We start from the raw sequence: 12943 nt of genomic DNA, 5'->3' as shown, positions 1-12943 counted from the left end.
TACAGCAGTAGCCTCGGCCACGACTGTACCATAGCATCCAGCCCAAGAGGTGCTGGGTTTGACATCGAGAACCACAGTGGACAGTGAGTCGTCTCTCGAGACGCAAACAGATCCACTTGGGCTTCGCCGTAGTTCTCCCATAGGAGCTTCACCACCTCTGGGTGAAGTCTCCATTCCCCGGGCCTCGACCCCTGCCTCGACAGGATGTTTGCCCCCACATTCAGGTACCCAGGGATATAAACTGCTCTGAGGGACAGCAGTTTCCCCTGGGACCACAGGAGAATCTGATTCGCCAGTTTGTAAAGCGGGCGTGATCTCAGACCCCCCTGATGATTTATATATGAGACTACTGATGTCTTGTCTGTTCGAACTAACACATGTTGGTCCCTGAGATCTGGGAGGAAGTATTTCAGAGCCAGAAATACCGCCATCATTTCCAGGCAATTTATGTGCCTCGTGAGACGATGGTCCTGCCACAGACCCGTGTTGAGCGACCACTCATGATCGCTCCCCAACCCGTGAGGGATGCATCCATCGTTAGTGTGACGCGACGACTGAGAGCCCCCAGCACGGGTCCTTGGGATAGAAACCAAGGTTGCTTCCATATGACTAGAGCACGTAAGCAGAGCCGCGTGACTCTGATCATATGAAACGGATTCCCCCTCGGTGAGAACCCCTTGGTTTTGAGCCACCACTGCAGTGGTCTCATGTTCAGCAGGCCAAAAGGTATCACGTTGGACGCTGCTGCCATCAGACCTAACAGTCTCTGAAACTGTTTCATAGTGAGTGACTGTCCTAGCTTTATGTCCAAGACGGTATTGAGGATCGATGACATACGAGCTGGAGATAAACAGGCTCGCATAGCCACCGAATCCCATACCACGCCCAGATAAGTGGTCCTCTGAGCTGGAGAAAGCACACTTTTCTTTGCGTTTAGTCTCAACCCCAACTTTTCCATGTCAGCGAGAACAACACCTCGATGTTGAACCGCCATCTGCTCTGATTGAGCCAGAATCAACCAATTGCAAACTACTGCACCCCAGTATTGCGGCGGGGTTGGCAGAGCGCCCTCCCGAGGGCACCGGTCAAGTGCCGCTCCGTGGCCACAAGGGCTGCCATAGACCGGCCCACTGACTTGGCTGTCTCCTTAGTGGCACGGAGAGCGAGATCGGCAGTTAGATGTAACTCCTGAATGAGATCCGCCCCCACTTCATCACTTTCCCCAAGTCCTTCAGCAGGTCAGCCTGGTAAGCTTGCATGATGGACATAGTATGCAAGCATGCAGCCGCCTGACCTGCTGCCGAGTATGCTTTGCCCACTAGCGCTGAAGTGGTCTTGAGCGGCTTAGTGGGCAGCGTCGGGGCTTTGAGGGATGATGCCGCATGAGGAGAGAGATGGCTCACAAACGTCTCTTCAGCTCTTGGCATCGCCCCATACCCGTGTTTCCTCATCCCCGCCACATTGCTGTAGACGGAAGTCTGAGGGGTATAAACACGGGTAGATACCAGTCTCTTCCACGACCTCGACACCTCGGTGTAGAGGTTGGGAAAAAACGGTAAAGCCCGACGTGGAGGCTGAGCAGACCTAGATGGCAAAAAGCATTCATCAAGCTTGCTTTTCACCGTCTGCTCTTGCTTCTCGGCTGGCCAATCGATGTTCAACTTGGCGACAGCACGAGCAAGCACCTCCACGAGCTCCTCAATCGTGGGAGACTGAAGTGGCAAATCTTCAGATTCTCCCGTTGCCACGCTAACAACATCCAGCTCCTCAGAACTGGACGCCATTAACGTGACTGTATCCATAGGAGCGGAAGAAACCGTAATGCGTGCTTCCTGCCTCCGAATGGATACACTACCGGATGCAGCAGGTGAGGGCAGAGATAGGGCATGGCCCGTCTCTAACCCCTCTGCTACATCCATCTGCGAACCCCAAGACATAAGGCGCCGCCCTGCCTCAACAGAAGCGGGATCCGAGCCTTGGGGAACGCGGGCCGAGCTACTCTCCTCGAAGAGAGCCCGGCAGGAGTGCAGCGTTCTTTTTTTTTTTTTTTTGAACATTATATTTATTGGGTTTTTCCTTTAACAAATAAAATAATACAAAGTACAAATTGAATAATTATTACCATATCACAACCCTATATCACACCCCAAACCTCCCTCCCATGGTGCCACTAATAACCATAAACAGATTAAACAAGAAAAAGGCATTTAAAGTCATATGAGATTTAGGTATTTTGTCCTGTTGTTGTTATACCCATATATGAAAGGAAACTGCCCCAGTGTTTTACAAACAGATCTTGACGTTTCTTCAAACAAAATGCTATTTTTTCAAGAGGTACATAGGATGATACTTCTGTAGTCCACATAAAAGTAGTAGGTGGTTTAGGGTCCTTCCACCTCAATGTTATGCATTTTATTGCTGCTAAAAGAGCCAATCTAACAAACCTCAGATTAATCCCCTTTCGTTCATCCATTAATGAGGTGTCCCCCAACAGGATAAGTCTGGGCTCCCTGGGCATATTAGTACCAACAACTGTGCCAATGATCTCTAAGACCCCTTCCCAGTATACCTCTAGGTCAGGGCAAGACCACAACATGTGTAAAAGTGTCCCTCTCTGCACTTTACATCTGGGACATAGCTCTGAATAGGTACTTTTAAAGGTGTGTAGTCTTACTGGAGTATAATAGACTCTGTGTATTACATTAAACTGAATAAGTTTATGACGGCTATTGACAGACAAAGTCTGAGCTTTCTCACATATGATTTCCCATTCATCGTCACTGATTGAGCACTCCAGATCTTTTTCCCATTTAGATTTAACATTGCAGAGATTACCAGCCATCAACTGGGACAGCTTGCCATAGATAAACGATATAAGACCCTTAGGGTCTTTTTTATCAGATAAGATGTTCCTCCAGGGGGAAGAGGGAGAGGTTGGATAAGCGACCACCTTGCTGAGTCTGAATGTAGTGTCTAACTTGTAGATATTTGAAGAAGAATTTAGAGGGGAGATAAAATTTCTGTTGTAACTGCTCGAAAGACATGAGTGTATCTCCCTCGTAAAGTTCTTCGAAAGTTTGAATACCACAGTCATACCATTGTTTGGTTATGCCATCTTTAAGAGCTGGGGGTAGGAAAAGATTATAATAAAATGCAGTGGATCTGAACAAAGTTTGTTTGCATTTCATCTTTTTCCTGAGGTCTGTACAGATTTTACAAGTACCAACAATCAGAGGGTTGGAAGTCAATTTCTTTAAGCAATTCAGAGGAACAAAAGGTGTTGCAGCAAGAGTTATGCCCTGTACTTGTACTTCCTCTAGTTGTCGCCAAGCCGGAGGAGAGGTGCAGTTTGATCGCCAAATCCAAATTGAGCGCAGCTGAGCTGCACAGTAATACAAATAAAAATTGGGCAACTTTAGTCCACCGTTCCGGAATGTCAAAAATAGTGAACTTAGCTTGACCCGTGGCACTTTTCCTTTCCATAAGAACCTCGAAATAATTCTATTAAGTTCCTTAAAAAAAGACTTTGGCAAAACAGGAGGGAGTGCCTGAAACAAATATAAAAACTTTGGTAGTATAGTCATTTTGATAGAATTTACCCGGCCAATTAATGAAATAGGGAGAGATTTCCACCTATCTAAATCCACTTCTACACTTTTAAGCAAGGGAGCATAGTTTAAGTTATATAACTGAGACAGATCTCTGGATATTTGTAGTCCTAGATACGTAAATTTATCCATATTCCAGGTGAAGGGAAAATTTCTAAGAGGTAACCGAGTAGCAGCTATATTAAGAGGCATAGAAACACTCTTGTTTACATTAATTTTATAACCAGATATGATTCCATAATCTTGTAGTAAAGTCGTCAATGCTGGTATAGTAGAGCTTACATTAATCAAATACAACATGATATCGTCTGCGTATAGTGAGATTACATGCCGAGATTGAAGGGTTATAAAACCACTAATGACGTCATGCGAGCGAATTGCAATAGCTAAAGGTTCTATTGCTAGAGCGAATAAAAGGGGAGATAGTGGGCAACCCTGTCTCGTGCCCCGCTCCAAGGGAAATAAAGTCGAGATTTCACTATTGGTCTGAATGACTGCTGTTGGGTAGTTGTAAAGCATCTTAACCATATTAATAAATTTAGGGCCAAAATTCATCTTTTGGAGGACTGAGAACAGATATAGCCACTCAACTCGGTCAAAGGCCTTTTCGGCGTCTAAAGAAACGGCAATAACAGGATAGTCCACCTGAGAGGCGGAAAAAATTACATTTAGCCTGCGAACGTTGTCAAAAAGGCATCGGTTTTGAAAAAATCCTGTCTGATCCATATGTACTAACTGTGAAATTACTTTTTCCAATCTTAAGGCAATAATTTTGGCAAACACCTTGTAATCTGAGTTGAGTAATGAAATTGGCCTATATGAGCCACACAGACAGGGGTCTTTACCAGGCTTAAGCAGAAGAGTTATCATAGCCTGTTCGAGAGAGTCTGGTAGATGCTGAGACTCTATAGCCTGCATATACATATCCTTCAATGGCTTAATTAATTTAGGTATAAATGCTTTAAAAAAATCTATAGAAAAACCATCCAAGCCAGGCGACTTGCCAGCAGCTAGGCATGATATGGCCTCTTGTATTTCAACCTCAGTGATATCCCCCTCCAAACAGTCCCTGGAAACTTTAGTAAGAGATGGTATGTCCAAATTATCCGCGCAGCGTTCTTAGCAGAAGATGCTCACAGTGCACACAGGCAGCCCCCTCAAGAGCTGCCTGGGCATGCTGTGCTCCCAAACAAACAACACACATTTCATGCAAGTCCCCGTCCGGGATAAAACACGGACAAGGGTGCACGCACTTCCTGAAGTGTTGCTCGCTCACTATACCAACAATATAAGTGACAGACAACAGTAAATAGGACAAACAGTTCACACGCTGAAGACACAGAAGCTGAATGAGAGTGTTTTCGGGCTGGCTTTATGGTTCCTGGTCAGTGACGTCACCCGCCTATGACGTTCCGTCTCCTGATTGGACAGATTTCATACGTGCTTCATGACAACAACACGCAGAGGCGTTCCCATAGCAGCTAACACAGCACGAGTTCCCTTGAAAGGGAACAGTACTTTTTGTCCACAAAAGCATTAAATCCATGAAATATTGTCAATTGTTTGCCTCATACTTCTTCTGAATGATCTGCTCTCCATCATCGTTCTTCAAGAAATTATGCAACCTGAGCAGCGTTTATGTTGTAAAACTGTATATGATCATATATCTCAAACAAATGAGCCCGCATCCAAAGTATAATTTTGCAAAATACAGCAGTTTTTATTTTATTTTGCAGAGTTTTATATCCTCCTGCCATTGTCATTGTAGTAAATCTAGTGAACAAAACTTTAAGCCAATGCCACGATCCAACAACGTGTGTGCTGTTTATCTTCCGCATGCGTTCACATGTACACAGACGCACATCTGTCTCGAGTCTCGACAGCAGCAATTTTTTCTGTCACTCAAGTGACTACACCCTTAATTATGCAGAACTTTAAGGGTTAATATAATTTAAACAGATGAGTTATAAAGAAATTCACCCCCCTCAGAGTTGTCGTAAAGGGCAAAATAAGCTGTATAGACCAAAACCACAATTTGTACCAGCTGTAAACATGTATTTTCTGCTGTAAAGTTGGGTGTTTTAACATGGGGGTCAATGCTCTGCTCTCTTTTGGATCGTGCCCCTAGTGGCCAGTCGATGAATTGCAGTTTAAGTCACTTCCGTATTGGCTTCAAGAGAAACCGGGGGAGGTTGCCACTTGGTCTAACCTGGCAAAATCAGGACATGCCATACACACGTCACTTGCCTGTGTGTGTCTCTTCATATCCGTAAATAAAGAAAAGTTGCTCCGGCTACTTTGACAGATGTACGGTGTGGAAGTGGGAGTGTTATAGGTTAGTTGTCACAACCAGCGAGAAAGTTTGACATGGAGCTAGGGCTGCACGATAAGGGCCAAAATGATAATCACGATTATTTTGATCAATATTGAGATCACGATTAATTAGCACGATTATTTGTTGATTTTAACCAAAAAATTTTTTTATTGTCACACAAGCTAATTACATTTACTGCCTTCACATCCATATTGTGCAACATTCCTGCTAATGTACAGATATGTGCATCAAAATAAAATAGGTCCTCTTATTCACCAAAATTCAGTGAATCTCCTTAAAGAATAAATAAAAATAAATTAAAACAATAAAGAAAATGTAGCAAAACTTCAACAGGGCACTATTTTACATTTTACAATGTGTAAATATATTTTAGGAAGCAAAATATAAACTTAAGTTGTACCTGCATAATGGATGTGAATAAAACTAAAAATAAAATATACAATCAATAAGAAACAAATATTCCATAACAGAATGTAACCAAATAAGAACATTTCAAGGCAGAAGAACTATGCCGAAAAGAGTACTGTAGTTTACAGGTTTTTGGAAAGAAACACTAGCCTGTCAACATTTTCTGGCTTGAGGGATGAGCGAAGGCAGGTCACCACATTCCCCCCTGTGCTGAACACCCTCTCAGAGGGAGAACTTGTAGCCGGGATGCAAAAGTATTTCTTTGCCAGTTTTGAGAGACGTGGGAAGAGTCTCTGATGTTCCCTCCACCAGTCTAGCGGGTCCTCCTCACTGTCTAGGTTACCTGATTGTAGGTACGACTGTAGCTCAGAAGATATAGCTTGTTGTTCTTGGAGAGGACTGAGTCTTTGTGTGGCTGCCGCTGCTCCTTCAGCAGTCTTGAAGAAACTCCCCAAGGTCTTTTTCTTTTTTGTAGTGGGTGCATCCTGAGCAGTCTCACCATGGGGATCAGTTGTTGGGCCCATCTCCTTGAAGAGAAAATAAGATATGATTAATAAATAGCCCTAATAATCTAAACATATTCAACACTCATTTCCAGACATTACATTAAGCCACTGGATTTCATATCATTTTAATCCACTTAAAAGCATTAATTTATCATATATTCTGCAATTATATACATTTACTTACAGCCATGGCTGCAGGTGCAGTCCTCGCCATTTCAGAAGTCAGTCTGGCATGAATTGGTGCAACATTGTCCTCACTGACGTAGCTGAGCTTGAACCGTGGATCTAGCGCAGAAGCCATATCAAGCAGTTCTTGTGTCAGAGGGTCATTGTATTTTTCATCCAGATAGCTCAGGATTTTTGTCTTGATGGTGCAGGTTAGGTCTGTCTCATCATCGTTCACTTTCAAGATGGAGGATCTGAAAAGGTGGAGGACTGGCTTCACAAAGGAAACGCTGACATACTTCTCACTGGAAAGCGCATCAGTAAATTCCAATAGAGGGCTGAGGGATTTGTTTATGGCCTCAAGGACATCTGTGTCCTGCCAGGTTAGGGATGAGGTGTCTGGCTTTTCTGTCATCGGACAAGACCTGAGAAATCGCCTCTCTGCTGCTCCAGGACTCGTGCAATCATTGCTTGCCTTGATCCCCACCTTGTGGGACACTCAGTCTTCAGTGTATGCTCTAGAAGCTTCAGTTCTCTTTGTGCCTCCGTCAGCTGCTTTTTACGTCGCCAGCTGTAAGAGAAACTGCTTACCAGCTTTTTGCAGAGACCCACTGCTCGATCAATCCGAGGATCTCTCATTGCATTCTCTAAAAAAGAACATGAACAAGTCAAATCATATGTAAAATTAAACCACAGATTTGATAAACAACCCGAATCATATTGTTCAAAGATTAAAGTTAGTTAAATCTTATGTCAGACAACATGAGTAAAACTGTTTGGTTTTGGTTTCTTAACACTAGCAGAAATAACAGTTGTTGTTATATTAAGCTACTATTGTTATTATCAGTAACATATTCACACACATTAGCAAAATAAGTACTGATCAACTCCGATTAATAATCACAAATAGCATATTATTTCAATTAATTATATATATATATTTAATTAATAAACAATTATTGTAATATTTTTCTTTAATATATATTTTTTTTTACTTAATATACAATTCTTTAAATATTTTTTTTAATATAACTTTTACTCACCTAATGCTAGATGGAGTCTGTGGCCAAAGCACTGAAGCCTAGTCCAATTATTTAGAGAAGCTGCCTTCACCACATTAGCTCCGTTGTCTGTTGTAATGCAGACAAGCCGATCCTCCTGCAAGCTCCAAGAGGCCATCGCCTCCCTCAGGCCCTGGGCAATTGGACTCTCCCGTGTGATCTTGCGGGAAAAAAGATGTTTGCAAGCATCGACTCTGCATTGCAAAATCCTCATCGATGTAATGAATTGTCAAACTCATGTACGGATCCATTGTCCTGCTTGACCACAGATCCGTTGTAGTTGCAAAGTACTTTATATTGGCAAGATCACGCTCTATTTCCCCTCTGCGTTTTCTGTACATCGCAGGTAGTGCCACCTTTGAAAAATAATTACGCGAGGGGATCACGTATCGTTTATCCAGAGTGTTGACCAAGAATTTGAAGCCTTCGTTTGTCACCGTGTTTATTGAGCACATGTCTTTAGCCAAATGAAATGCGACTGCATTCGTTATTTCACTGTGTCTTTGGGAGGTGGATGGGTATGGTGATGCGCTAAAGAGGCTCGCTTCGATGGATGTCTGAGTTGATTTTGTGGGATGATTATGTTATGACAGAGACACCGGAGGCAGAGATGAAAGCAATGTAACAGTTTATTGTAATGATCAGCAGTGAGACAGGTGAGTAGATAGATGAAGGTGAAGATCTTGAAGGTGAATGAGAGGTAATACTGTCCTTTTCTTTATGATGCAGATGGAACTGGAGGGAGACGCTGGAGCTGGCAGACGAACACACTCACACACAGGCAGGTAAGCACACGAGGAGATCCGAAGACGATGGAGACGAAGGAGACAATGGAGACAGGTAAGTATCACTTTGGAGTCCTTGAAGGTAAGCGTACAACTGGTTGTAACACAAACGAGACCGGACGATGAGTGTGTGTGAGTGTGTGGTATTTAACTGTGTGCTGATGACTGCGGTGATGATGTGCAGGTGGCGGTGATTAGTAGACTGGTGATTGAGTGCGTGGATACGGGAGTGAGGTGGAACCTGACGTGTCTGTGACAGATTAGTCTTTGCAACGCATTTCTTGGCCCTCATACATTCATCGTATTGAACTTTATGGTGTTTTTTTAAGTGGTTAAAGAGGTTTCGTTGTGTTGCTTTGTGGTGCCAAAACAACTTTATGGCACTCTTTGCATATGACCTGTTCTTGTTTTGTGTCACTTGCCGGAAACCCAAAATGTTTCCACACAATGGATGACGATCCGATTCTCGGGACAAGCCCCTCGGCCGCTCCCTCTGCTACGTTAGACATTTTTTCTTTGTTAAGATAGATTATAGCCTGCTATCTGTTGTGGTATTTTCCTCACGCTACTCTGTCTTCTGTCTGTGACTGTCTACATCTGGAAACTGACTGAGCTGCTGCGCGGTGCAGGGAACAACTCTGATTGGTGCATGGACGCACGTGATCAGACAGCGGCTTTACAGCGCGCTAGACTGGTTTAAAAAAAAAAAAAAACCTTTAATACAAAGCGTGAATGAATGACGCATTTTAAATATCGCTCGATCACGCGAATTTGATCGTGGGAAGCCAAAATCGTGATCGTGATTAAAATTCGATTAATTGTGCAGCCCTACATGGAGCACGCTAAATCTCTATCCTCAGAGGAATTAGAACAGAGGAGTCTGCTGGCAAAAAGAGAGTGAGACAGAGCTCGTAATAGAATGAGAATCAACATGGGCTTGGCTTTTCGGATTTGAAATGTTGTAAAAGCAGGAGATGCCGTTTTTATTACTCAACAGGCAAGTGAGATTAGGTATTTTATTGAACAGATAAATTACAATATAAAAGCATTATCTATTGTAAAGGATCATATTAATTTGCACAGTCACGCAGAGCCAAAATACAACCAAAACAATGTTCTTACACAATGCAATTTACACAAAGTTCAACTGCGTACATGCAATTTTGTTTCTAACCAGAAGTTAAATAGTGTACATTTAATTGTGGAATATTTGTACTAAATTTGAAAACAAACGCATTTGTCATGCATTTCTGTTTTCTCAACAGATGTTTTCATTTTGTTGGGGGTGATTCTCTCAGTACTATTACTGGCATTACTGGCATTTATCTACTGGAGATGCAGAGGTACGTGAACACAATCACATGTTCTTTACAGATATACTTGTAAATGACCAGCTAATGGAGCTGTAAACTCTCGAAACACTATGGAATAATGGGTACAAAACCAACGACTATTAAAAACCAACATTTAGATGAATTTCTCTGATGACATTAAAACATTCTGGCTAAAATGTTTTATGTTGTAGGAGGCAGAAATGTGAAAACGGTGATCAGGGATGAAGAAGAACTAAATAGAGAACAAGACAATCAGGTCAGCACAAACTCACTATTGCACAATGGTTTCACAACTTCTTGAATACTGTGCCAATCACCCCATCTTTTCCTCTTTCTCCAGGATGACGTGACGTATTCTGCTGTAGTCCATGTTAAAACTGCCGCCACACCAGCTCACATAGAGAGTGACCCAGCAGAGCACACTGAGTACGCCCCAATCAAAGTTAAACGCTAAACGTCAAGAAAGAATATAGTCAATTTAATGGTAAACATTTTAAAGAGATTGAAACAACCATGTACATTTTATTATTGAGTGTTTTGTGTAACCTCAGTTTAAGAAGAAAACCTGTTCATTGTTTGGAATACCTTTTAAAATGGTTGTATTTTAAAGCAGTTAAGGAGTTAAGGAGTTGCATGTTTCTAGTTTCAGAAAACTGAGCACTAAAAAAGAAATGAGTCACACTGTGTGCATGCGCTTTCACCAAATGATCTCATAATGTGACTCAATTCTCCTAAACCATAGTGTCGTATTTAGCAGTTGACATATTCAATGTTTAAATTTGCCATGAAATAATTATTGATCTCATAGTGATCAATTCATCCATATGTTTCATATTTTAAAACTTAACTCTTTCTAAAATGTAAATTAAAAATTTCTTAACTTTGTCTTAACTTCTCCTAATGAAAACAATAGACTTCTCTCTAAGAACTTGAGTCATTTTGTCCTCATAAATCCCTCTTTCTTACAATCGACTGCAAGCTTGCATCCAGATCCACCTCCATCCAATCAACAACAAATAAATAGAACCATGTTCCCTCCATCCATTTTTTTTTACTTTTCCAATAATTCGTTTCAGTCTTTCATAAGATGAATAAGTGACTTGTTTACCAATTCAGCCTCATTGTTTGTACTTTTACATTTATTATTAGTATGGCATTATTACTAATATGTTTTATTGACAGAAACAAAGTTACTGTCCAAAGGGGGAAAAATTATATTATAATAAAAGTAATAATAATACACTATTCATTATAAATGGAAAATTATTTAATAAAAATGACTAATTTTGTTCTTTAATCAAGTCACTTATCTTTTTCACACCTCCCCTCCACACATACATAAAATAACTAACCCTTAATACTGTAATTTCATTTCAAATTCTTATATATTACTATTTAATAATAACTGACTTAAGTTTATTACATAATTCTAGGGGTTTTACAGAATATAATACAATTTTATGCAATCTGAAAAGTCCAAAATGACAAAAGATCCCTTTTGTGCAAGTTAACAAGAGGCCAGCTGGAGATGCTTGCTGCGTCCCATTTCGAAGGCACCCTTTTCTCAAAAAAAAAAAAAAAAAGATTTTTTGATGCAACTTATTTTGATTCAGCACCATTGTATTAGGTTTCTGGTTCAAATGTAATTGTAATTGCAGGAATAAAATGTCCTCATGTTTCAACGAATGGTTAATAAAACATGCTTGTGAGTTGATATCTTATTTTCCTGCATTTCATGCTCAGGGCTCATTTTCAATGTAGGCCTACTTAAGGTCTGGGGTGTAAAAATTAGGAATATATATTTCGTTTTGAATCCAAAATACTTAATTTATGTAATTCATACATTAGTTGTTTTGGCATTAGGGATGGTTTGGTGGGAAAATATAAATTAGCTAACACACAGAGATTTGTTGTTTAATGATGTAGCAAATTATCTCAAAAGGGAAATATGAATAATTAATTATAACTTGTTATAATTATAAATATTTGGATCAGTTAATAGAATTAACTTGATGTAGTTAAATTAATATTACAATCAATTAATCTGTTCATCCAGCAAACACTTAGTATTGATCGTCTATCAACTCTCAGAAAGGATATATACACCATTTTTTGTTTTTTTTGTTTTTGTAAGAAGTCTCTTATGCTCACCAAAGTTGCATTCATTTAACCAAATTAATAGAAAGCCATGCTTTATTTCTGATATTTTGTGATGTTTATTTTACACATTGATAAGGGGAGATTATGTGATTTTGAACACATTCTTTCTCTGTTGAAGTTACCTGATCCATGACACAGAGTGCTGACTCCTTTTCTTTGAAAAGAGATGGCAGCAGAAGGATGGCAGCATTAACTATCTGGCCTAAAAACAAAGCCATATACATGTGACAGGTTAAGTTTCTTCCTTTATTTGTTTCTTAATGGTATATATTTCAACTCGGAAGACACGCCCACTGCCGTGGAGCTGCGTTCTGACATGGAGCACCCCTGTGCGGTGCAATCACCAAAGTGTGCTAATGGCTTTATAAAAAGCATGTCTAAGTGTGCCGTTGTGATTCTTCTGTGTGCATGTTTTGGACAGAAAAGGTCTTTTGGTTTATTTCCTGTTGCTTTCCCCTGGGATGTGTGCGTGTGAAGTGACGACTGAACGCAGGTAGCATAAAGTTACAATAGTCTGAATCTTGCTTGGGAGGTGCGGCCTAAGAGCACTAGCCGCTGTTTCATTGACTGATTTCATATAT

The 12943-nt window shown here is 41.0% G+C and overlaps 1 protein-coding gene across 1 annotated transcript in view; it reads left to right on the top strand.

Annotated features, from left to right (window-relative positions):
* The window catches only part of LOC125244922 (junctional adhesion molecule-like), a 100701-nt gene extending 88864 nt beyond the window's left edge, over nt 1-11837 (top strand). The window contains exons 5-7 of the mRNA XM_048155316.1: nt 10134-10211; nt 10394-10458; nt 10543-11837. Of these exons, the coding sequence (XP_048011273.1) occupies nt 10134-10211; nt 10394-10458; nt 10543-10656 (257 nt within the window). The 3' untranslated portion in view covers nt 10657-11837. The remainder of the gene's footprint in view (nt 1-10133; nt 10212-10393; nt 10459-10542) is intronic.
* Nucleotides 11838-12943: the final 1106 nt, after the last annotated feature.

This window comes from Megalobrama amblycephala, linkage group LG14 (genome assembly GCF_018812025.1).
Source record: "Megalobrama amblycephala isolate DHTTF-2021 linkage group LG14, ASM1881202v1, whole genome shotgun sequence".
Lineage (NCBI taxonomy): Eukaryota > Metazoa > Chordata > Actinopteri > Cypriniformes > Xenocyprididae > Megalobrama > Megalobrama amblycephala.
Note: the sequence above shows the minus strand (reverse complement) of the source record. Positions and strands in the feature narration are given on the sequence as shown.